The 26,616-nt window shown below is 38.8% G+C and overlaps 1 protein-coding gene across 2 annotated transcripts in view; it reads left to right on the forward strand.

Annotated features, from left to right (window-relative positions):
• The window catches only part of lrba (LPS-responsive vesicle trafficking, beach and anchor containing), an 807,866-nt gene that overhangs the window by 130,801 nt on the left and 650,449 nt on the right, over positions 1 to 26,616 (forward strand). For both annotated transcript variants that reach the window (XM_073042906.1, XM_073042907.1), the window contains exons 20-21: positions 4,763 to 4,886; positions 17,410 to 17,602. In XM_073042906.1, the coding sequence (XP_072899007.1) occupies positions 4,763 to 4,886; positions 17,410 to 17,602 (317 nt within the window). The remainder of the gene's footprint in view (positions 1 to 4,762; positions 4,887 to 17,409; positions 17,603 to 26,616) is intronic.

Here is a 26,616-nt window from a genome sequence, read left to right on the forward strand (position 1 = left end):
TCAACACTCTGCTCCTCCACTAATCTTTGTATCAACTGCAAACTTGGCTACAAATCTATCTGTTCCATCTAAATCATTGATATACAGCATAAAAAGAAGCAGTCCCAACACTGATCCCTGTGGAACACCACTAGTCACTGGCAGCCAATCAGAAAAGGATCCTTTTATTCCCACTCGCTGCCTCTTACCGATCAGACAGTGCTCTAATCATGTTTGTAACTTTCCTGCAATAGCATGGGTTCTTAACTTGTAAGCAGCCTCATGTGTGGCACCTTGTCAAAGGCTTTCTGAAAATCCAAATATAAAACATCCACTACATCCCCTATGATATTGTTTGCTAGCTTGTTTTCATATTTCATCCTTTCCCTCCTAATGATTTTTTTAGCTGCTTTCTGTAGGTTCTTAAAAGCTTCCCAATCCTCTATTTTCCTGCTAAATTTTACTTTGTTCCATGCCCCCTCTTTTGCTTTTACATTAGCTTTGTCAGTCACGGTTGTACTATATTGCCATTTGAGTATTTCTTTGTTTTGGGAATACATCTGTCCTGTACCTTCCTCATTTCCCCAGAAACTCACACAATTGCTGCTCTGCTATCATCCCTGTCAGCATCTCCTTCCAATTTACTTCGGCCAACACCCCTCTCATAGCACTGTAATTTCCTTTACTCCACTGAAATACTGCTATGTCAGACTTCACTTTCTCCCGATCAAATTTCAAGTTGAATTCAGTCATATTGTGATCACTGCTTCCTAAGGGTTCCTTTAGCTTAAGCTCCCCAATCGCCTCCAGTTCATTACTTAACCCCCCAATCCAGTATAGCTGATCTCCTAGCAGGCTCAATGACAATGTGCTCTGAAAAGCCATTTCGTAGGCATTCAACAAATTCACTCTCCTGAGATCCATTACCAACCTGATTTTCCCAATTTATCTGCATGTTAAAATCTCTCATGAATATCATAACATTGCTCTTTTTCCCATTATAACTTGTGGTCTACATCCCAGCTACTGTTTGGAGGCCTGTATATAACTGCCATCAGACCCCTTTTACCCTTGCAGTTTCTTAACTCAACCCACAAGGATTCAACATCTTGCAATACTACATCACATTTTTCTGATGCTTTGATGCCATTCTTTACCAGTAGAGCCACACCTCCCCCTCTGCCAACCTTCCTATCCTTCTGACACAATGTGTAACCTTGGACATTCAGCTCCCAACTGCAACCATCCTTCAGCCATGATTCAGTGATGGTCACAACATCCTACCCAATGATCTGTAAAAGTGCAATGAGATATAGATAGAGATCATATGCAGGAAGATATTGACATCATGGTTTGCACAGATATTAAATTTTATGATGGAGAGTTGGAGCTTGGACATAGAGAACTATTGTTATGGTTGTACAGGCTACTTTTGGGGCCATTTCTTGAGTATGTGCACAACATACGGTCTAATGTTGGTGCACAACCTTCTGCAGATTTTGTAACTAAGTCTAGAAAGTTGGTCTGCTAAATTAGTGCAAAAGTAGACCATCACTATTGAAATAAAAGCTGAGAGAAAGGTCAGCAGAACTTTATATATGGGCTAAATTAGTTTAAATGTTTCACTTGTATACTGTATGTATGAGATTTTAGTCTTTTAATATTTAAATAGCTTTGGATCTTTTTAATATTTTTGCTCTAATATTAGATCTCGAGTCATTGTGAGTTTTTGTAAATATAAGATTCATTGATATTTGGTTAACCCAAGGACTGTCAAAGTTATCTTGTCAGTGTAACCAGCCTCTAACACTGTGTGAAACTTTGCACCTGCCTTGCTGATTAACTGAGAACTGGCTTCCAAATCAATGTCTATGCCTGAAACTTGTTATATGAAATTATCTCAAATGTCCTACCACAATAGATCAGTGGGTGACACTGACAAAATAACATTTGTTATTTGTTATCAACATTTTTTCACTAATAGGAGCATTAACATTTAGGCTTCACAAAAAAATTCAAGTTAAAGTGAGTCTTGAGATTTAGTAACTTATCTTCATTGCCTAAATTTACATTCAGGTTCCCTGACTTATTGAGACTGTATTGTTGCCTTTCTACTAAAAGTATAATGCATGCTTTCCCTTCTTCCACCATTGATGCCTCCCTCACTGACATCTTCTCCTTTTCCGGGATATCTCTGGTAATCCCATCTTCCCACTGTCTTAACAAGGATAGAGTTCCACTTGTCCTCACCAACCACCCTGTGAGCCTCTATCCAATGCATCATTCTCCATAACTTCTGCCATTTTCAATGGAATCCTGCTACCAAACATATCTTTGCTTCCCCGCCACCCCCGGCAACCCAAGCTCCACTTTTCGTAGGGATCATTCCCTCCATGATTACCTTGTCCATTCGACCCTCCCCACCACTTTGCCTTCTGGTGTGTATCCCTCCCTGCAAGTGACAGAAATGCTATGCTTGCCCATCCATCCCTTCCCTCACCTCCGTTCATGGCCTCAAACAGTCCTTCTGAGTGAGGCAACACTTCACCAGCAAATTTGCTGGGTCATCTATGTGGCCTCCTCTACATTGCTGAGACCTGATGTAAATTGTGGGAGCACCTCCAAAAAGTGTAATTTCCCGGTGGCCAATCATTTCAATTCCTCTCTGCATTCCCATTCTGACATGTTAGCCCTATTTTGCCATATTTTTTGTATTTCATCTTGGTAGCCTCTGACTTGATGACATGAACATCAGTTTCTCCTGATGATTTCCCCCACCCCCCGCTTCTCTCTTCTATTCCCCACTCTGGCCTCTTCCTGCTTCTCACTTTCCTGCCCTTCCCCTGGTGCCCCTCCCACTTCTTTTCTCCATAGTCCACTTTCCTCTCCTATCAGATTCTCTCTTCTTCAGTCCTTTGCCTTTTCCACATCATTTCCCAGCTTCTTACTTCATCCTCCCCCGCCCCCCCCCCACCACCCAGCATCTATCACCTTCTGGCTTGTCCTCCTTCCCCTTCCCCACTTTTTTGGCATCTTCCTCTTTCCAGTCCTGATGAAGTGTTTTGATGTGAAACATCTGCTGTTTATTGATTTCCATAGATGCTGCCTGACCTGCTGAATTCCTCCAGCATTTTGTGTGTGTTGCATTGTTTATTTTCTTTGTTGGTAGGATTAGCACGTATGTAAATAATGCCCAGCATTTAAATACAGTAATTTCAGGTTAAATTGGATACATTGGCCAGTACATTTTGGTTCAAATTAAGTGGCTGCCCCAAGTAGCTGAAGTTTCATGGAAATAGTTAAAAAAAATATCAAGTTCAAGTCACTTTTTATTGTCATTTCGACCATAACTGCTGGCACAGTACACAGTAAAAATGAGAGAATGTTTTTCAGGACCATTGTGCTACATGAAACAATACAAAAACTACACTGAACTACGTAAAACAACACAAAAAACTACACTAGACTATAGACCTACCCAGGTCTGCATAAGGTATAAAAAGAGAAACTACTGTTTAACTGAGTAACAAGCTATCTATTTAACTGAAATGCAGAACAAGTTAGAATGCTATCTATACTACTACAGTACTATAAAACTGTATTAGTTCCTAATAGTTATTGTTACAGGAATTTATCCAGTGTATACTTTCTTTTGATTGACTGTAAATAAACAGGTTTAGCACAAACATGTAATATAGATTTTGGACTACCTTCATACAATGCTATTGATGATTTGATCCTCCATATCTTTTTTTTCTGTTGTAACATTCTAGATGATTATTGGTGCCCTCAAATTCTTCACAGTTCCTGACTTGAAGAAGTGAAATAGTTTTATTTGCACTCCCAGCCATTTGTGACATCTTCAAGCTTGAATGGTTAAAATTGCAGAGAGCAAAACAGTTCTGAATTGTCTTCATGTTTATTTTTCTCCAACTATTAGTGACAGTAGTCACTGCTTTTTGAACACAAGAACATACAACTGATGCTATTTAAAAACTGTTTGCTCTAAGCATGGTGTTGTGCCTAATGGGCATGCAAGTGTACAAGTCTGAAGCTGGTTAGAAACTGTTTGACAACATTCTCCAGCCTCAGTTATATAGCATGAGGTCCCAAGTAAACAAAGGGACACCATTTTATCAATTAAAAACACAAAATGCTGGCAGAACTCAGCAGGCCAGACAGCATCTATGGGAGGAGGTAGTGACGACGTTTCAGGCCGAAACCCTTCATCAGGAGTCTGCCATTTTATCGATTGCTTTTTGTTCTCCATGAGTTGTCCCAACTAAGTAGCTGCTTCAGTTAACTGATGGCCCAGTTAACTGGAATCCACTTCAGATACACTGTCTTGTTGCACGTGATTGTGAGATTTAATATGTTGCCCCATATCAGGGATTCCCAACCTTTATTATGCCATGGACCCCTACCATTAACCAAGGGGTTTGTGGACCCCTGCTCTAGATCAAAACAGTCCAGAACAATGTTAAAAGATAGTTCTTCAGATAATTTGATTACATTTCCTCTTCAAGCAATACAAAATCATCTCAATTTAAATTAATACTATCAACTACAATGGAAGTTGGCTTTGCACGTTTTGCTACTGGACATAAATGCGCACATTTAATATGTAAATTGTAATAATTTTAACAAATATTTGTATTTTATGGCAACACTATAAAACTTGTGGAGGTTTGTAGATACCCTGCAGTTCAAAATTCAAAGCGAAACGGTTAGATATTTCTTTAAAAATTCTGCCCCTTTTAACTTTATGGTTGCTTTTTTCCAGAAATTCTGAAAGTGATTGCAGCACTTTTGAGGAATTCTCCTCAGCTTCTCGAAACAATGGAGGTTTCTCGTGTTTTCTTATCTGACATGATCAAACTCTTCAACAATAGCCGAGAAAATAGAAGGTGCGTTGGCAAAACCTATTAATTGCGATTCAGTTTAGTGAATTAAACACGTACATTTCAATGCATTTAAATTTGGAACTTAGATTGATTTTGACCAATAATTTGGTTATAACTACTAATCACTTCTGAGATTTCTCTCAGCTCACCTATCTGCTGCAGTTCAGGTTTTCTGACAATGCTAATATTGCATATTGGCATTGCATGTATCTTGATGGAATAGAATATTTTAGGTGTTTTCTTTCCATGGTAAAGGCAGAACTTATAATTATTACTATTCAAAAGATTATGTGCACTTGTTCCCTTTAGAGTCGAGCAGCATTTCCAGCCATGACTTCTTTTTCCAGCTCTAACCGGAATTCTTCAGAAATCTGTCTTACACCTCTTCTCTTGCTGCCCTGCCTCCTTTATCAATAAACCTGGTGAATTTTGATATCTATATAAAGGTACTTTTAGAAAAAAAAATCCTGAATTGTGTGCTGTGTCAGTAATTACTCCTTGAGAGTTTTGGAAAAAATTTTTTCAAATGAATATGAGTAGAAGGTATGAAAAAGTGCTTTTTAAAAAAAAACCTAATCAACCGATTTGGTTACTGGTTCATCAGCAAAAGAGGCATTGATTATGCTTTTGACATCATGTCATCTTATTAACGTAGTCATTATCTACCCCTACATTTATCAACCTTTTTGCCTTGGAGGAACCCTTGAAATAATTTTCAGGCCTCAGGGAACCCTTGCGTTTAAAAAAAAAAAAAGATAATTTAAAAAAAGTATATCTTCAGCTCACGTTAGCGTGTTCAGTAAGTTGTAGATAATGTAATCCAAAAATAATTGTCATTGCTCTTTCAAGTAGAGAATGAATTTTTAGCCAGCCTTTCTTGAAAAAAGAGAGCTTGGCTTTCCTTTCTTGAAAGTAGTCTTTTTCTCCCTTTCATAAATTTTAAAAACTCTTAAAGCAAACATAATAAATTTCTTTTTCAATAAAATTTAAGATTTTCTGATATCCTTCCTCATTCTCAAGCCCAAGCAGCAGTGGAAACATTTCAAGATTTTCTTTTGCAACATGATTTTTCCAAAGATTCAGTTTCCTTTTAAATCCAAGAACCTTGTCATTTGAAGTCAAAACATTTTCTTCAGGGCCTTACAGAGTTCATCTGGTTCATATGATTTAAAAAAAAGTCTGGTAAGTAGGCTAGTTTTTGCAGCTATTCTTATCTTCAATGCACTCAGTCAGAATCAGGTTTATTATCACTGGCATGTGATGTGAAATTTGTTAACTTAGCAGCGGCAGTTGAATGCAATACATAATCTAGCAGAGGGAAAAAGAAATAATAATAATAATAAATAAAATAAAAATAATAATAAATAAGTTAATCAATTATGGTGTACATATATTGAATAGATTTTTTTTTTAAAAAAAGTACAAAAACAGAAATACTGTATTTTTTAAAAAATGAGATAGTGTCCAAAGATTCAATGTCCATTTAGGAATCGGATGGCAGAGGGGAAGAAGCTGTTCCTGAATTGCTGAGTGTATGCCTTCAAGCTTCTGTACCTCCTACCTGATGGTAACATTGAGAAAAGGGCATGCCCTGAGTGCTGGAGGTCCTTAATGGATGCTGCCTTTCTGAGACACCACTACCTGAAGATGTCCTGGGTACTTTGTAGGCTAGTGCCCAAGATGGAGCTGACTAGATTTACAACCTTCTGCAGCTTGTTTCTGTCCTGTGCAGCCTGTCAGAATGCTCTCCACCATGGTACATCTATAGAAATTTTTGAGTGTATTTGTTGACATGCCAAATCTCTTCAAACTCCTAATGAAGTATAGCCACTGTCTTGCCTTCTTTATGACTACATAGTGTTGGGCTTGAAATTCTGCCCTGTGTTCGTTTAGGAAGAGAGACAACCAACACCGGAATTTTACAAAACTTGGGTTTATTGCAGAATCCGTAACTGGCACAGCGAATCCACGGAGTCGCTGGAGAAGGCGCGTTCCGACTTCCCCTTACAATCTGCTCTTATTTATACCCCTTTTCCCCCCAGCACAGCCCCCCGCTACATATTAGGTAATATTGGGCACTTGTGTCCATCTTATTGGCCCGATGTCATACACTCACGAGTTACCTGTTTCTTTTGTTTACTGAATCGCGTGACACTAGTAGTTTCGGTGTAGCGGAGTCCCCAGTTTCGCTTCCCCCCCCCTCCCTCGCATTCCGGTCTCCTAATATTACGTGAGCCACTCCTGACCTGTAATGGCAGTCTCGAATTAACCCTAACATTAACCCTAACACTCCTTCCCTTGGCCTCCCAGAGGCCACATCCCTTACAATCTTTTCCACGGCTGCCGGGATCAGGCAGGGAGGTGAGCGTCCCCCGGCACTCTTTGGCGTGTCCTCCCTATTTGCTTATCCTGATTTGTCCGACCTAGGGCCACAAAATATGGGTAGGGGTTCCCTAAACATCCGCAATTTTTACAAGTAGCATGCAACATTTCAGAAAACTTATTCAAGAACAAATTCACAATCCCCCCCTTGCCATGGTCCATTTCAGTCCGTGTCCTCCCATAGCGCGTCCGCTTTCCGGGAGGGCCGTGTCCTCCCCTTCCACCGGGAACAAGGGTGCCTGGTACGCCGGTGGAGGTCCATCCTTTTCGGTCAAGGCTCGATCTATAGTCTGGATGACTAGGGTCCTGATACAGGGTATGCAACAACAACCACACGTGATAAAGATAGCAATTGAAATAGACAGTCCTAGAGCCGACTGTCCCAGAAACGCTCCCCACTTGCCAGAGGTCTTATTTAGCCAGTAGAAAATGATGCCAGTTATTGTCCCCCTCCCTTCTTATCTTTTAATGCCCTGTTGGAGACCTCGGTGACAGAGTATGGACCATGCCACCGTTTTCCGTTCCAGGTGAGCTTCCCCGGCCTCGGAGGAACACTTCCACTCCTACCTTGGTGGTGTCTGACCCCTGCGGCTGCTCACTGTTAGATTATTGAACTCGCACAGTTATCAATTTTACCATATTTCTAAAAACTCTCATATACTCTGTTACTCAACACGCAAATGTCTGAGTTTTGGTAACTCGAAATTGAAGTGCTCCATGGCTCCCTAGTACAGAGAGAGGATCAAATGTGGGACGGTCGCCTTTCAAAACCTGACCTTCGCGTGGGAGATTTCACCTCTTAACAACCAGTCTAAGGTAGGCGCCGTCAGTATCCCTGTGTACTACGGTGTACCGCGACACTTTTCTCCTCACTCCTGAGACTTTTATGCCCATCGTGGGCGGCGGGTACCCTCACTCAGAAGACTTTTCCACGGGCGGAGGATCTTCCTAAAAACAGATAAGAGTTAGTACTTACCAGTCACGATTCTGCACCGGGAATGATCTCTCCCAGGGTAACTTGGGGTTGGTGAGGATCCGTCAGCAGACAAGATCTAACTCAGTGATTTAACTATCTAGTGGAAGTCTTCGATATAACAGGCACTTCCTGACCTTAGTCGAGCTTGCGGCCGCAAGTTGTCTGCTGTCGGACCCGCCAGCCTGTGTTGTCTCTCCCTCCCCACGTCGGGGTCACCAAATGTTGGGCTTGAAATTCTGCCCTGTGTTCGTTTAGGAAGAGAGACAACCAACACCGGAATATTACAAAACTTGAGTTTATTGCAGAATCCGTAACTGGCACAGCGAATCCACGGAGTCGCTGGAGAAGGCGCGTTCCGACTTCCCCTTACAATCTGCTCTTATTTATACCCCTTTTCCCCCCAGCACAGCCCCCTGCTACATATTAGGTAATATCGGGCAATTGTGTCCATCTTATTGGCCCGATGCCATACACTCATGAGTTACCTGTTTCTTTTGTTTACTGAATCGCGTGACACTAGTAGTTTCGGTGTAGCGGAGTCCCCAGTTTCGCTTCCCCCCCTCTCCCTCGCATTCCGGTCTCCTAATATTACGTGAGCCACTCCTGACCTGTAATGGCAGTCTCGAATTAACCCTAACATTAACCCTAACACTAGCTATGTTGAGACCTGGTTAGATCCTCAGAGATCTTGACACCTAGGAACTTGAAACTGCTCACTCTCTCCACCTCTGATCCCTCTGAGGATTGGTATGTGTTCCTGATGAAGGGTTTCGGCCCGAAACGTCGTCACTCTCTCCTCCCATAGATGCTGTCTGGCCTGCTGAGTTCTGCCAGCATTTTGTGTTTTTATTTATTTCCAGCATCTGCAGATTCACTCGTGTTGCCTTTGGTATGTGTTCCTTCGTTTTACCCTTCCTGAAGTCCACAATCAGCTCTTTCGTCTTACTGACATGAAGTGTCAGGTTGTTGCTGTGGCACCACTCCACTAGTTGGCATATCTCACTCTTATACGCCTCTCGTCACCACCTGAGATTCTATCAACAATGGTTGTATCGCCAGCAAATTTATAGATAGAACTTGAGCTCTGCCTAGCCACACAGTCATGTGTGTATAGAGAGTAGAACAGTGGGCTAAGCACACACCCCTGAAGTGAACTAGTGTTGATGGTCAGTGAGGAGGATATGTTATCACCAATCTGCACAGATTGTGGTCTTCTCGAGGATCCAATTGTAGAGGGAAGCACAGAGGCCCAGGTTCTGCAACTTCTCAGTCAGGATTGTGGAAATGATGGTATTAAATGCTGAGTTATAGTCAATGAACAGCATCCTGACGTAGGTGCTTGTGTTGTCCAGGTGGTCTAAGGCTGTGTGGAGAGCCATTGAGATTGCATCTGCTGTTGACCTATTGTGGCGATAGGCAAATTGCAATGGGTCCAGGTCCTTGCTGAGGCAGGAGTTCAGTTTAGTCATGACCAACTTCTCAAAGCATTTCATCACTGTTGATGTGAGTGCTACTTGGGGGATTGACATTATTCTTCTTAGGCACTGGTATAATTGTTGTCTTTTTGAAGCAAGTGGGAACTTCCGTCCATAGCAGTGAGAGGTTGAAAATGTCCTTGAATACTCCCACTAGTTGGTTGGCACAGGTTTTCAGAGCCTCACCAGGTACTCCATTGAGACTTTCTGCCTTGCGAGGGTTCACTCTCTTTAAAGACAGCCTAACTTTTGCTCCTGAGATGGAGATCACAGGGTCATCAGGTGCAGCAGGGATCTTCACAGCTCCCTTTCAAAGAGTGCATAGAAGGCATTGAGTTCATCTGGTAGTGAAGCATGGCTGTCATTCATGCTATTGGGTTTCACTTTGTTGGAAGTGATGTCTTGCAGACCTTGCCAGCGTTGCCGTGCATCTGATATCGCCTCCAACTTTGTTCAAAATTGTCTCTTCGCCCTTCAAATAGCCCTCTGCAAATCATACCTGGCTTTCTGGTATAGGCCAGGGTCTCCAGGCTTGAATGCCACAGATCTAGCCTGCAGCAGATGACGTACCTCCTGGTTCATCCATGGCTTTTGGTTTGGTACAGTAAGCCTTGCTGGGCGCACACTCATCCACGTAGGTTTTAATGAAGTCTGTACCAACTGCAGCATACTTATCCAGATTCGAAGATGAATATTTGAATACAGTCCAGTCCATTGATTCATAGCAGTCCTGTAGTTGCTCCTGTGCTTCTCTTGTCCATATCTTCTTGGTCTTCACTATTGGTGTTGCAGTCCTCAGTCTCTGCCTAGACTCTGGGAGTAAAAGTACAGCTAGGTGATCAGACTTCCTAAAGTGAGGATCTGGAATAGCACAATAGGCATTCTTGTTGGTGGTGTAGCAATGGTTCAGTGTGTTGTTTCCTCTGGTATTGTAAGTGATCTGTTGATGCTAGTTGCTTTAGTGATTTTTTTTTTCAGACTGGCTTGGTTAAAATCTCTGAAAATGATAGTGAAGGCATTAGGGTGTGCTGTCTTGTGCATATTGATCCCATTGCTCAGATCATCTAAATCCTGCTTGACGTTGGTCTGAGGTGGAATATAAACTGCTACCAAAATGATCCCAGAGAACTCCTGTGGTAGATAAAAGGACAGCACCTTACTGCTAGATATTCCAGGTTTGGTGAGCAGAATTGGGACAGCACTGATATGTTTGTGTACCAAGAAGAATTGATCATGAGGCATACTCCTCCACCTATGCTTTTGAGATCTATCCTGACAGTGTGTAGTAAACCTGTCGATCTGAATTTCTGCATCCGACACGGAAGTGGTTAACCAGGATTCCATGAAACAAAGGACACACACGATCCTAATGTCTCTCTGATTCAACACTCTAGCTCTGAGATCATCAATTTTATTCACTAGAGACTGCACTTTCGCCAGCAAGATAGTCGGTATAGGGAGTTTAAAACCCTGTTTCCTTAAACGCATTTGTAACCCTACTCTACACCTGCGCTTCCTCTGAGGTGTCCTTTGTGGGCACTTCCAACCACAACTGACATTGTTTCCATTGGTTTTAAGTAGCGATATGTTTGTTTAAACACATTAAGACATCTTTGTTGACTGTACTGACCTTGGAAGCAGTTGTGCTTTTTAGCTGTATCAGGCTGAAATGGGGATATTCAGCAAAATCTGTCCTATTATTTTCTTGAAAGTACTCCAGCAATTCACCTTTCAGCTCAAGCACCCTGTTGAAAACTCTTCCTCTGCTAAGCCACTGGATTTCTGTACGTAGCAGAAGATTGGTGTGCTCTTTGTCCAGGTTTTCACAGTTCCTTAAACATTCTCAAGTGAACTGGTCTTTGTTTAATAAAATTAACCTTTTTTTTTGTAGCACCATCCAGAATTTTTTTCATTTCACCTCCAAGAGATTTTTGACAACAGCACTTCTCTGTGAAGAATGCAACATGTTGTGACAATGTCAGAAAGTTTCTCTTTTTTTTTACAAGAGAAATGAAACTTCTCATGGAGCCAACCACTGACGGAGTACCATCAGAACAATACCAACACAGTTCCTCCAAGACAGACCTTTTGCTTCCAGATATGAAGACAAAACATTAATTATATCTTGGCCATTGCTTGTTTTGGGCAACTCTTTGCAACAGAAAAGTTTTCTTGACTTTCAGCATTATTTATAAATGGTACAACATGACATTTATTGGTGAAATCTGTTGACTCATCAACCTGGTTAGAGAATTTGTTGTTTTTCAGTTTACACACAAATCCTCTTAAGCATCATGTGACATGTCATCAATATGTCGACTTGTCGTACTGTTTGAGAGTGAAATCTTTTCTATTTCTCGTACTACATCTTGTCTTAACACAGGGGTTAATAAAACATAAAAAAGAGCAGCAGAATAAATAACTAAAATACGAAAACTTCACAATACAATTCATTACTAGCCTGCAAAATTCACCTTTTGCAACATTTACAGTAGCAAAGCGGCAGGCCAGCAGCTGAGTTGCAGGTGCATAAAAATTCCTTCTTTAGAATGATAACTTCCCTCCAATTTTCTGCTACAACAGTAGAGCTTGTTTGCTCCTTAAGTCAGTCCTTAAGGGGAAGTTGGGGATTTAATTCAGCAGGGAGAGGCTAATGACAAGCCCAAGTTGGGTGAGACCATTCAACGCTCTGATAACGTACTTCTTGCTCTCATCAGCCTACTGGCCCTTCTCCATGCAAAACAGCACTCACCAATTGTCAGTTTACCATCCTCACCTCTGTGCAGTACTGTGCTCACCAGTTTTCAATGACCTCCCCTATCTCATGTCGGAAATTGTGAATGGACTCAGCCAAATAAACACAGTCCTCCTGCACACTGCCATACTGGGCTGAGAGACCTTTAACAAGATTGCTCATGGGGCTGCTCAGTCACTACCCACCATTGTGAGCGCTAGCATCACGCGTTCATGAAGTTCAAAAAATGATGTTTTTTATATCACAACCTCTTGTGGAACCTTTAGGAACCCCAGCTGAGAAACCCTGATTTAGCCCCACATTAATTAGTGACAGGCTTAAATCTGCTGCTTTTGTTACCGTCAGTGATGAATATTCTCTTTTTTTGACTTGCCATTTGACGTGTTCATTTTATACAAAACTCTGTCATCTCTATGCAATCCTTGTTCCCTTAACCTCAGTGCTCTTTTTTCTTCTGACTAGACCACATCTTCTCCAGAATTCTCTTCCTATTAATTTTATCTTTGTCTCTGTTATGGATGGCCCTTTTTAAGTTGGTGTCCATTTTTGTTTGATTCTACATCTGTAAATCCTCTTGGGATGTTTTTGTATGTTGAAATTACAAATACAGATTTTTGTTGTATTGTTTTTGAGGTAGATTGATTAAATCTGAAGAGCTTTTATTTGGGATACATTGGTTATTTATTTATATATATTGCTGGAATTATCAGGCCGAATCTGTGGAAATAAGCAGAATTGATATTTTAAGTTGAACAACCTTCATCGGAACTGTTTCTCTTCACAGTTTATGTTGAATGGTTTTTTTGGAACAGAGTCCTGACTAACCATATTACACTCTGTGAAAATAGGTTTCTTTAGCTTTAGTAAGTAAAAACTATTTAAACATTGAAATATTCCACTTGGTCAAGTATTTCTCCCACAATATTAGATACCGTGTACCCTTTCCAGAATGATAAATGTGTGTTTTCAGATGTTTAATTACAAGTTCTTCCAGTGTACTTTAATTGACCAGAAATGTTAAGTTTATTTAGGAAAAATGATTCTTCCAATTCATCTTCCACCAATAAGTTTCCATGGGGAGGTCAGTAGAAGTGATTTGAACTGAAGGCAAGTGGAATTTATCACAATTAGTAGAAGCTAGTCAACAAAAATATATTCCTGGTTTATCCTCACAGAGCTATTAACTAAATGTAATAAAAATAATATCCAGAAAAATTAATTCAACTCATCTCAATGGTCCTCGAGTCTTGTAATTATAAAACTAGATTGATACTTCCATAATTACACAGATTGTGGCTTTGGTGACCAAAATTGTATCCCATACACTAGAATATATAGGTTAAGGCATCCTGTACACATTCTGTGTAAGAATCAATGTATTTACAAATAAGCCTGACGTCTACCACAATGTAGGGAGCATTACCATTGATTGCTTTAGAAAAACAAATGTTACACAATGCTTATGATAGTCAACATAACTACTGTTCCTGAGATTTTTGACTTTAGCTTTATAATCTCTCTCATCTCTGACCTCCTGAGCTGTAGATTTCTGTATTTCTATGTTTACATATATGTGACCATATACAACCCTGAGAGTCATTTTTTCTTGTGGGTATACTCAATAAACCTAGAATAATAACCATAACAGAATCAATGAAAGACCATTCAACTAGGGCATTCAACTAGAGTGCAGAAAATGACAAACTGCAAATATAAAAAGGACAAACAATAATAATAAATAAGCAATAAAAATGAGATGAGTCCTTGAAAGTGAGTATTGGTTGAATTGAGTGAAGTTATCCCCTTTGGTTCAAGAACCTGATGGTTGAGGGGTAGTAACTGTTCCTGAACCTGGAGGTGTGAGTACCTTCTTCCTGATGACAGCAGTGAGAAGAGGGCATAGTGATTAGTATAGTGATTATACTCAGATTTATACGGAGAGTGCTAAGGAACCTGGAACAGGAGTGACAGGGTTTGGGGTGGCTATACCAGCAAAAGAAATTGGAATCAGCAGAAGAACATTTTCTAAGTTAGGGGTGTAAGCAGTGGAGATGTTGGCAGTGTTGGTTGTGTTGAGATGGGTGGAGAAAGCTAGACTAGTCAAAGTGTTGATATGCTCAGATTCATCCTCAGTTCTAGCTAGTTTAAGGTCTTTTCACTCTAACAGCCGGCAAAATGTGCTTTATGACATCCTTCAGTCAGTCACAAGAGTTGCAAATCAGGGAAGTCAGGTAAAATTTCTATGGGTTCCAGCTCATGTAGGGGTGAAGGGGAATGAGAGGGTGGATGAGTTGGCATAGAGGGCGTTAAAGAGAGAAAATATAGAAATGCACGTTAGTATCAGAAAAGCAGAGGCTAAGTGTGCAATCTGGGGAAAAGTCATCCAAATGTGGCAAGAAAGATGGGACAGAGAGGAGAATGGGAGGCATTTATATCAAATTCAAAAGGGTGTTACAGGTACTAGGGGTAGGCAGTGGATACAGAAGAGAGGAAACTGTGTGGACTAGGTTAAGGCTGGGGCACTATGCACTAAACAAAACATTGAAAATGATAGGGAAGCTCCAGACAGGATTGTGTGAGGAATGTCAGGAAGAGGAGTCAGTAGAACATGTAATTCTGAGTTGCAGGAAGTATGGGATACAGAGAGAGATGATGAGAATTAATCTAAGGGAATTGGGAGTGCAGTAATTCACATTAGAAGGGTTACTGGGCATGGGTGAGACAGCACAGGTCAGGGTGCTTTCAGCTTTCTTAAGGTATATGGGTTTTTTAATAGGATATGATGGATAAACCGGAATAGGGTACTAGGATGGGGAAGGGAGGGAGGGAGGGAAAGTAAATGGGTGAAGGGATTTAGAATGTAAGTCTATCATCTGATCCACACTCCGGAGTAGAAGGTGGCGGTAATGCACCATTAAGCTAAATGCCAACCACTGTAAAACAAGAAGAAGAAGAAAAAGGCATGTCCTGGGTGGTGGGGTTTGCTGATGATTGTGCTGCATTCTTGTGACATTGTTTCTTGTGCATGGCTGGGAAGACTTTACCCATGATGAACTGGGCCATATCGCCTATTTTTGTAGGATTTTCCATTCAAGGGCATTGGTGTTTTCATACCAGTCAGTATGCTCTGCAGTACACATTGAGAGAAGTTTGTCAAAATTTCAGATGTCATGCTGAATATCGCAAACTCCTAAGGAAGTAGAGGTACTGCTGTGTTTTCTTTGTAACTGAGTTTGTGTGCTGGGCCCAGGACAGGTCCTCCCAAATAATAACACTGAGGAATTTGAAGTTGTTGACCCTCTTGGTCATGCTGACATTGAGTCAGAGGTTGTTTTAACATCACCCAGCCAGATTTTCAATCTCCCTCCCATAAGTTGATTCATCACCATCTTTGATTCTGTCTACGACAGTGATGTCATCAACAAACTTGAATATGTCATTGAAGCTGTCCTTAGCACACAGTCATAAGTGTAAAGTGAATAGAGGAGGGGCTAAGCACACAGCCTTGTGGTGCACTTCTGCTGATGGAGATTGTAAAGGAAATGTTGTTGCCAAATGAGGAAATCCAGGATCCAATTACACAAGGAGTTATTGAGGCCCAGATCTTGGAGCTTGTTGATTAGTTTTTAGGGGATGATGGTATTGAATGCTGAGCTGTAGTCAGTAAAGAGCACCATATGTATACATGGACCTGTTCATAGGAACAATTATTAGCCTAAAACAATCTGTCTCTTGAACCAGTCCAGATAACTTCATTCACTATTGTGAACTGGTTCTACAACCTACAGGCTTATTTTCAGGGACTCTTTGTAACTCGTTCTTAATATTATTTTATTTGCACAATTTGTCATCTTTTGCACATTGATTGTCAGTGCTTGTGTATGTATAGTTTTGCATAAAATTCTGTTTTTTTTCTTGTAAATGCTTGTAGGAAAACAAATCTTAAGGTTGTATATGGTAACACATGAATACTTTAATAATAAATTTACTTTGAACTTTGAACTCTTGGTTTTACTGGTTGTCAAAGCTTTCAGCACAGAACTTCTACTCAGGCCAATGTAAAAAGCTATTTGCAATGTAATTATGAGTATAGGAAGACGTGGAGATTGTGGGAATAAGATCTGGCTCTCTGAACTGTTGAGCAATTAAATTACAATATAAGAAAATTGTTATAGCACAGTTTATTAGGAAGGAAATCAAGACCTGTCATTTTAGTGATTTATTCTAAAGTGTGAATCTGAGTATAAAAATATAATCTTAGTACAATTCCTACCACTTTCACAACTGATTTGGTGTTTATATTTTCAGGCAGTCACTAGATCTAATATTTGACTGATCACGTGAGCAAATTAGTATTGCTGTAATAACTTGAACTACTGAAGGGCATAGTGAAACTAAACAACTTTTTAAAAAATAAGATGCATGATGGGATATTGCAATATGCTTCAAAGTTAAAATGTGCTCTTGTATTTTAATATGTTGACAAATATGGCAACCAAGCTGCACAGCAAATGGCCCAAAATATGCAAATTAAATAAACTTAATTCAATTATTTTTGTCTTGTGTTTGTTTCCTTTAAGAAATATATTTGAATGGTTTTAATAATTGCATCTCATTAATGGTTCGTCAGTCATTTGTGCACCCTGTACAGTTGTGAAGACCTCTCTGGTTTTAGAATTTCTTCAGCAAATCATTCATATCATTCAGCCTGCTCCAACTTCATTGGAAACTGCTGAATCTTTTAAAAATATATGACTTAACACCTAATTAATTATTCAAAGTAACAAACTAAGCTTGCACTGTGTGTAGCCAATATTCCTTGTGGTATTTGAATAAAGTAAATTTATGCTTTTTTTTGTTCTCTGCTCTGCATCTGCCTTTAATACTTGGATTTGTTTATGTTCACTAACAATCAAAATGATGATTGTTGTTTTGCAGGAGTTTGCTGCAGTGCTCAGTGTGGCAAGAGTGGATGTTGTCTCTTTGTTATGTCAACCCAAAGAATTCTGAAGAGCAAAAACTGACAGAGATGGTGTATGCTATCTTCCGGATATTGCTTTATCATGCAGTAAAGTATGAGTGGGGTGGCTGGAGAGTCTGGGTGGATACACTCTCAATTACACATTCAAAGGTGAGACTTAATTAACAATCTAGACAATAACTAATACGTGCATAAACATTTTACTGGTAATTATGTCAAATTAGCTGTCCAATCTATGTCATTGCTAGTGCATAAGGAGCAAAATTAAGCAGTGGACTTTACAAGCTGAGCCGTGTGTATATCAATTTTTAAGAGAAATTGCATGATCAAAATTTATTTTTATATTATCTTTCTAATAGGCATTTGCTGAAGTTTTCAAGCGTGTTGCTTGATTGCTTTTAATTTCTAAACCACAAGGAGGCAGACATGATCTTTGTGGTGAGCAATTGCACAATGAGAATGAGGAGCAGTGGCATGAGTCAGACAATGGAATTATATTGTGGTCTGTATTTGACCAGTGGCTCAGTGGAATGGCTGGCACTTTTTTTTTAATTAAGACCTAACTAATTTGAGATTTGAGCAGCAGTAGTGAGTACTGCATCTGCCTAGGCACTTTTCTGAGCTGCTTTTGGTTTTCAGCAGCTGACCTCAATATTTCCAAGTTTAGCCAGAATTTAAATTGGGGATTCAGCTTTCATGTTGTGTTCATTACAATTCAATTTTTCATTTATACCAAGATTTACTTGAAAGTTTTAAAATACAGAAATATCAATTATTAATGGAGTAACAAGATGTTTTTAAAATGAACCCTTAAAAGAAAGTGGTTCTGCATCTAAACCAGGTGATTAGTGATTTTCACACCAGCTTTTAATGTGAAAATTCAGACAGCTTGACCTGATGTATATTGCATTATTTTGAAGGTTTTGTAGTGTTATGAGTGTGTGAGCACTGCTAGTTTCTTTTCATGAAAAGTACTCCAAATACTTGAGAAAACATCAACTGGAAGGGAAGGTGTTGGGTCTAAAGTGACCTGCTGTACTTACTGTGTTCAATACTATTTACATTGAAATTGGCTGTACTCAATAGCCTTTACACCAGAAGAACGCCTTTCTTTTGTTTAATTAGTTTTGATTGGGTCTAGGGAAATAGATGCTGGGCCCAGAGTGAAGGATCCTGGATTAGGAGGGAAAATTTGATATCAGTGAGTGGACTAGAGAGTGGGGGTGGATCCAAACTCAAGAGAAAGATACTATTATGACATTAGATAATACATAAAACTTTGGTCAGTTCAGTAATACTAACTTGGGCAATACAGAATTTGAAAACAGCAGACCCATACCAACATTCTATATAGAAACCGATTAACATACCTCTGCAGTCATCAATTAATATCCAGAACAAGGAATCTCAATTTCAAACTTACTGCCCATAGAAACAATATTTCATCACTTTTTTAGATTTAATATTCTACATCTAGAACTAGAACATAGAGCTGTACAGCACAGGAACAGGCCCTTCGGCCCAAAATGTTGTGCTGAACCAATTAAATTAGTAATCAAATGGCCAACTGAATTAATCTCTTCTGCCTGTACAATGTCCATATCTTTCAATTTCCTCACATTAATGGACCTGTCTTAAAAGTCCCTAATGTATATGCCTCTTGTCACCACCCCAGGCAGTGTATTCCAGGCACCCACCTGTGATTTAAAAAAAAAAACGTGCCCGTCACATATGGGGGAGGATGGTGTTCAGATGTGTAGGGGAGACTTCTGGGTTGTTGTTTATCATGTTTGGCAAATAGCAATAGTGGAGTGAAGGAGGTGGTGTATGGGGTGTTATTAAAAATAGAGGTGATAACAATTATGAGTGGTGGCTTAATATAGGAGGAAGTGCAGTAATTAATTCAGAGGTACAATCCAAATTGAATTTTAGAATTGGGCTTCAAGTTACACTGTTGGAAAATATTAATGTTGTACAGGAAATAATACCATTCCATTTGCATCTGTTGAAGAACATGGGCGATCTGTGCATGATTTGCAACAGTGTTTGGTTTAAATTCTGTAAACTAGCATAATTGCATTGCATTTATGCGTAGTACTGGAGAAGTACCCTAGACACCTACTGTTATAAATGGACTGATATTTAACAGACACAAAGGGTATATTCTCAGGTGAGGTCATGTATGCTGTGTACAGATTGGTTGCGGTTGCTTTCTTAAGTTATGAATTTCTCTGGGATTTTAATAGAATGTCAGAGGAATAGTGATGATATGTGATTTTAAAGTGCTTAACTAATATATATTATTAAAGGTTTCCTTGCATTCAGTACTGATAAAGGGTATTCAGCCTTTATTTCTAAAAGGTCAGCTTTCAGGTTTTGAACCAGCTGTAAGAGTGTTCTGTGTGATTATGCTACCTGTCAAAGGAGCTAGGTTAATTCAAAAATTCGATCATGGTTTATAGCGTAGTGGTGAGGGTTATGTTTAAAATGTACCTGTAAAACAAAAATTCAGGATTAGCTGTGAAGGCAAACTTGTGTGAACTTGGCCAATTGGTTGAACAGACATAAGAACAGATTGACTAACTGTGATTAGAAATATTTCTTTAGAGGATCACTGGTAACCTGAACCCTTTGTGCCTTTGGCCTAAACAACCTATGTAACAAGTATATGATTTTCAAACTGTTAAATATAACCTATTGTTGAGTAGGGAAGCCATGTCTGTGTCTGGTATATATTTGATCAAGTAGAAGATCACATGACATTCCAGACCACAAATACATGCCTGGTGCAAAGATTTCTAGTGATCTTCCCTCTAATGCTTCTACTATTACATTAAAACCATAGTTATTGACTTTTTTCACAAGGAAAATTATGTCTTTTCCATCTCTTGTTTATGCCTCTTGTAATTTTATACTCCTTACAAGTCTGCATGCAAGCAGCTTAGCCAAACTTTTCAGCTTAACTAAAATTGTCCAATTCTGTTAACTTGCTCATGAATTTAACTTTATATCCCTTCTAGTACTATCAGTTGATTCTTGTAGTGTATTGACCGACATTCCGTGCGTTGTGATATAGCTAGTGTTTTACATTTTGAGTATAATCTCTTTTTTAAAAAATAATTCTATGCATCAATAACATATTCGTACATTGCCTTTATAATCTTGCCCATCTGTCTGCAGGCAAGGCTTCTCTTTTCCTTCACACAATTGAGGATTCTATCGTGTTTTTTATTCCCCTGCCACCTTTGCTCTGTCAAAGTACTTTATATCACACATCTCCCTGTTGAATTCCATTTGATGCTTTTATGTTCACCTGATAGCTCCCTACAGCCTAGAACTTTTTTCCTCATCATCAAAAGTACAACTATTTTTGTGTCTTCTGCAAACTTCCCAATCATTTTTGCTACTTTGAATTATAGCATGAAATGCAAGGAGTCCCTCTTCAGAGGGTCCAATCCATTTTTTATTTAAAGAAAAATATGTTTTCCAGTAAGCTATCTATACTTAATATTGGACTGACTAGCTTGTAGTTAGTCCATTACTTTTCCCCTTTTTATTGACAAATATCACATTAGCAGTCCAGTCTTGTATATTAACATTGGATAGATTCAGGACTTAGAAAGAGAGCTAGAAATGGCAAGCAATTATTACTCACTGGGTAGGTTCTGTTATGAACTCTTAAATGTTTTTACTCTTAGACTGCTGTAGCTGTAGCACCACTTCAATAATTATAGGAATTAGAAGCAGCTTTGCAAACTATTCCATGGACTCTACTTCTTGCCGCCTTTTGTAAAATAGCCATCTTCCTCATCCAGACTTTCTCTCCTCTCCCCATTCTGGATTTTCTCTCTCTTTCTCTCTTCCCCCCCCCCCCCCCCCCCCCCCCAATTTGGGGAAAAGATACTGTACAGAAGCCTGAAAGCATGTACCACTAGGCCTGAGAACAGCTTCTGTCCCAGTGTTGTAAAGCTATTCAATGGACCTCTTGTACAACAGGACGGAATTTTGACCCCACAAGCTATGTCATCATGGTTTTGCACCTTATTTATTATCTGCCTACACTTCACTTTCTTTGCAACAGTAACATTATATGCCTGAAATTGCTTTTGCCTTGTTTTGTTGCGACATGCTGACATAATGAAATTATCTGTATGGATGGCGTGCAAAACAAAGTTTTTTTACTGTACCTCAGTGCCTGTGACAATAATAAACCAATTCACTCATCTTTAATTTGACGTCCTTTGTTATCTATGAACTGAAATTCTGCAATAATAAGTAATTCAAATCCATTAAAAATATAAATTACATAAAAAGTTGAAAGTAATATACATTAGTTTATGAGCTAAAGATTATGCAATGCATGTGGATAGATAAAGAAATAGAAATTATTTTCTAGGCAAACACAAGGAAATCTGCAGATGCTGGAAATTCAAGCAACACACACAAAATGTTGGTGGAACACAGCAGGTCAGGCAGCATCTATGCTGCGTTCCACCAGCATTTTGTATGTGTTGCAGAAATTATTTTCTGGTTGCTTTACTATATTATCTAGGTAGTGTCACCTACATCAATTTCCCACTGTTATTCCACATTCATAATATACTTAATTTATTAAGTATCTCACTGATTTCAAGCACCAAAATCATTCTATTTTGATATATAAAGAGTAGCTTATGTCTGAGGAACTTAATTTAATGTGTTTATGTAACACATTCATAGTAGTAGATCTGTGGAATAATGTCCTTAGTGTAGTAGTGTGAAGTTCTTGTATGTGACCATTCATCAACCTTATGTGGTAGAGTGTGTACTTTGTCATAACTGCAGTCTGTCTTGCCCTCTCCAAAACCTATTTGACAAGCATGGTTATATTCAAGCCAGGTGTGCAGACTGTAGGATTTATAGAAAGGAACTTGTTTGCTGATGATGCCAAATTCCATTTCTCACATTAAGGTCTTTGCCCTGCAGTGCTGAAGTGACAGTTCGGACTGTAGCAACTTAGTGACAGGAAATGAACATGTAGTGAATGTAAGATATCATTATACAGGCATGGATCTTGTTAGTTGCATCTTCCCATCATTTTATCAACACACACGGTACTCCACTGAGGGCTGGGGCAATGGGATCCGTCAGAGATTTTCAGTGATTGTTGCTGCACACTGAATTTGGTGCATGATGACTGCTGAGAAGGGAAGAGCTGAGGTTTGTAGGATTGATCTTTGTGTATCCTAGAATAACTTGGCCAGCTCTTCCAGTTATTGTTATGTGTTATCAATACCATCTCTATTATGTGGACTTGATTACTTGAAGTTGGTACTAGCTTCAGGCTTGGATCTGGAGCATGTAGTTTGTACCCCAGCTTTACCCAAAGGAATTCCTGTGTCTGTGTTCTTTTTCTGGTCTTTTTTTTAAACTGCTAAACATATTATCCCCCCCTTTGGGCTGCTAATGAAAGTAAGTAGGCTACTTTCAAATTAAGAAACAATATTTTATGAGCAATAATTTTAATAATTATGAAGTTGTAAGCAATTCCTGTAGTACTGATCCAAAAATGCATTTATCCTGTACTTAAATGACCTTGTAGGTCTTAACATTTTTTTATTCTTTCATATGATCTGCTCTGTTGGCAAGCTTGGCATTTTGTTGTTCATCTGCACGTGCACCTTTAATGGGTGGCTCGCTAGCTCATTTCACAGGGCAATTAAGAGTTAGCCATGTGGTGCTTTGGAAATCACATGTACACCAGACTGGAAAAAAGACACCAGTCTTTTCCAGTAAGTGAATCAAATGGGTATTTACATCATTTCAGTAGCTTCACAATCACTATCACTGATATTTCTTTTAAAATTCTTGCCCAGGAAACTGGGGAGCAATAAAGGAAGTATTCAACTAGTACAGTGTTCTCTCAAATGTTATTATGGTGTGAAAATGTGCTGATGAAAATTGGACGTGTTCTTTTATGAAGAAAAGTTTTGCATGAACTACATGATTATTTGATTTTTCTTTCAAGCAGTTACAAGTAGAATTAACAGAAAATTAAATTTGAAATACAGCTGACCTTCTTGAGATTTTATTTATCTCCAGTATATCTTGAAAATTTTCTGTGTTGCATGGCATTCAAACTAATCATGTACGTGGTAACTGCTCAAAAATTTGAAAGGTTTTGTGGTGTTGAACGTCAGGATCTGTGAATTTTCTATAAAAAGCCAAAGAAACATGATTGCAATTTTATTGTACAGTTTGATAGATTTCCTGCCACCTTTGAAGCAGCTAAGCTGTTTGTCACTGTATTCTACTCCTCCCACAGCTACATCACACTCATTAATGCATGGTGGCTTTCTTGACACTTCTGCACGGTTCTCTTTTTCTATATAATTTCCAGTAGTTAGCATGTAAAGATCTTGAGAGTGTTTTATCCTGTTGCTTCTCCAACAGCATCTTCGGATGTAATTACTATTCCACATTTTTAGTTGTAGATTAAGCATTGGAGCATCTGGTAATGCAAAGCTGTTTTTACTTAAAGCTTAAAATTAAGACAATAATATCTATATGAACAATATGCAATACTGAGGTTTAAAAATACATTATTTTAAACATAAGAAATTCATCAGAATATTAGAGTTTATTAAATACAATTGGAAAAACTGTGCACAGCTTGTATTCCTTTTGAGTAATGCTGTTCAAAAATTAAATAATTTTGTAAAATGAATGCAGAAACTATTTTCTATTGTAGAAGAGACTGAGAATAAGGTAGCATAATTTTAATCGTTAAAATCTTAATATTCTGGAATGAAAAAAGGAAGAAAAACTTAACATATTTTTGGCTTAATATGTAGATGATCAGTGAATTGTTTAAGCCATATATTTTGATTCTAATAGATAACGGATGAAATGCTACAAATGGACAGGTTCCAGTTAACTCTAATGAAAGATTGTTTAGTCCAAAGCAATTTTCAAAAAAGGATGTTTAAAAAGTGAATGCAAGAAACATTAATTTTCTATTCCATTCCCACTCTGACTTCTGTGTTTGGCCTCTCAAATACTGTTTCAGCAAAAACCAATTTAAGCTAGAGGAAGGTTATAAGCTTCTGATTTGGTACATTATAGTCATTATTAATTAATATGAATGCATTTCAAATAATCAAGCTTTCCATTGTGCATCAGTACTGGTCAGTTCTGGTGTAAGGTCAGCAGATTAAAGCACTGTTTTGTTCTTGTTCCACAGATGCTGCCTCATCTGAATATTTCCAGTGCTGCTGTTTTAATTTCTGTCCTTCAGGATATGCACTGCTTTGTTTCTGCTGTGTTTTAATTTCTCAGTGCTAATATTTTTTTCTTCCACTTTCTGCTGCTTTTTTTCATCTCCTGTTTGTATTTGCTCCACTAACAAGCCTATTTTTGTTCCCTAAGCCTTTTGCTTCCTACTCTTTTTCTGCACATCTGGACATTTTTGATTTCTAACTTTTCTTCAGTTCTGATATAAGCATACATATAAATTAGGAGCAGCAGTAAGTGATATGGCTATTTAATAAAATCATGACTGATCTAATTCTAATATTAACTCTGAATATCCCTGTAACATTTTACCACCATGTCTATCAAAATGTGTACATGCCTCTGCCTTAAAATTGAAAGATTCTGCTTCCACAGCCCCTTGTGGAAGACTATTCCAAAGAATGATAACCCTTGGGGAGGGGGTTGCAGGTTGCTTCTCTGGCTTAAACTAGTGATTCCATATTTTTAAAGATTGAACACTAAATCTAGATTCTGCTACTAGAGCATGATATGGTTAATTGGGCCAGATTGGGACCAGTGCACTTCGCCCAAATTAAACAGCTGCCTCAATTAGCTGAGTCTTCATGGAAATAGTTAAAAAGAATAAAAAAGACAAACTGCAGCTTAAGTAACAAGTTATGTATTTAAATGAAATACAGAGCAAATTAGAGCACTACAAATGCCTCCACGGTCCTTAAAGAAACGATATTTTAGTTCCTAATAGTTATCAATGGAAGAATTCATCGGCTGTTCTTTTGAATGACGGTAAATGAACAAATTCAGCGAGGTCACCTAGTCCATTTAATGAAGTTTAGACAATTGCATCCTCCAAATCATAATTTTTATTGTAACATTCAAGATGATGGTCATTTCCTTTGTAATTCCTAACTTGTTAAAGTAGTGAAATTTGTTTTCACTCCAGGCTGTTACTGTTACTGAGATCCAAGCCTAAATGCTTGAAATTGCAATGAACAAAACAGATCCAAAAGTTGCTGCTTTTTGTAAACAAATGCACACAGCTAATGATGTTTTAAAAACTGATTGTTCTAAGCATAGTGTAGTGTCTAACAGCCATGCAAGTACACACGTCTGCTGCTAGTTGGAAATTGTTCGGCAACAAACACCTGCCCAAATGACATGGCGTATTGTCCCAGATAAATAAAGGGAATCCTGGCTATTTTCTAAATTTAGTTTTTGTTATTTAAGAGTTCTCTCAAATAAACAGCTGCCCTGATTAACCGATGGCCCAATTATCCGGAACCTATTGTAATCCTTTCCACATCCTTGTTGTCAAGACCCTGAAGGGTGTTGTGCATTTCAGTCTAAATTCCTGCTTATTCTTCTAAACTTGCCTAGTCTGTCCAATCTTTCTTCAGGCAACCTACCAATTCCAGGTAATCTCATAAAATCTGAACTGTTTTCAACACATTAATGCCCTTCCTTAATAAGAAAGCCGGCACTAAACTCAGTACTCCAGATATAGTCTGACAGATGCCCTTTTTAACTAAAGCATAATCCTCTTATTTTGATATTCTAATCCCCTTGCAATTAACAGTTACATTTTGTATGAGCTATCCTGCTGTTATAAGACTATTGAACAATTCTCTAATGCAGGGGTGTCAAACTCATTTTAGGTCACGGGCCGGATTGAGCAAAATGCAGCTTCATGCGGGCGGATCAGTCGGATGCGTGCGAACGCAGCTTTCGTTGCCTTTGTTTTTTCAGCCTGCTCTCATGTGTCTCAGTCTCTGCTATAACTACAAAGTGTTTCACTTTACAAATTCCGTTTCTTATGAAGAAGACTGCCGAATAAACACTAAAAACTCTGAAAACCTGGTACCTGAATAAACTCAGCATTAGCCATATCATACGCCATAGGCGCTTCGATTACT

The sequence above is a fragment of the Hemitrygon akajei genome, chromosome 4 (assembly GCF_048418815.1).
Source record: "Hemitrygon akajei chromosome 4, sHemAka1.3, whole genome shotgun sequence".
In the NCBI taxonomy this organism is placed as follows: domain Eukaryota; kingdom Metazoa; phylum Chordata; class Chondrichthyes; order Myliobatiformes; family Dasyatidae; genus Hemitrygon; species Hemitrygon akajei.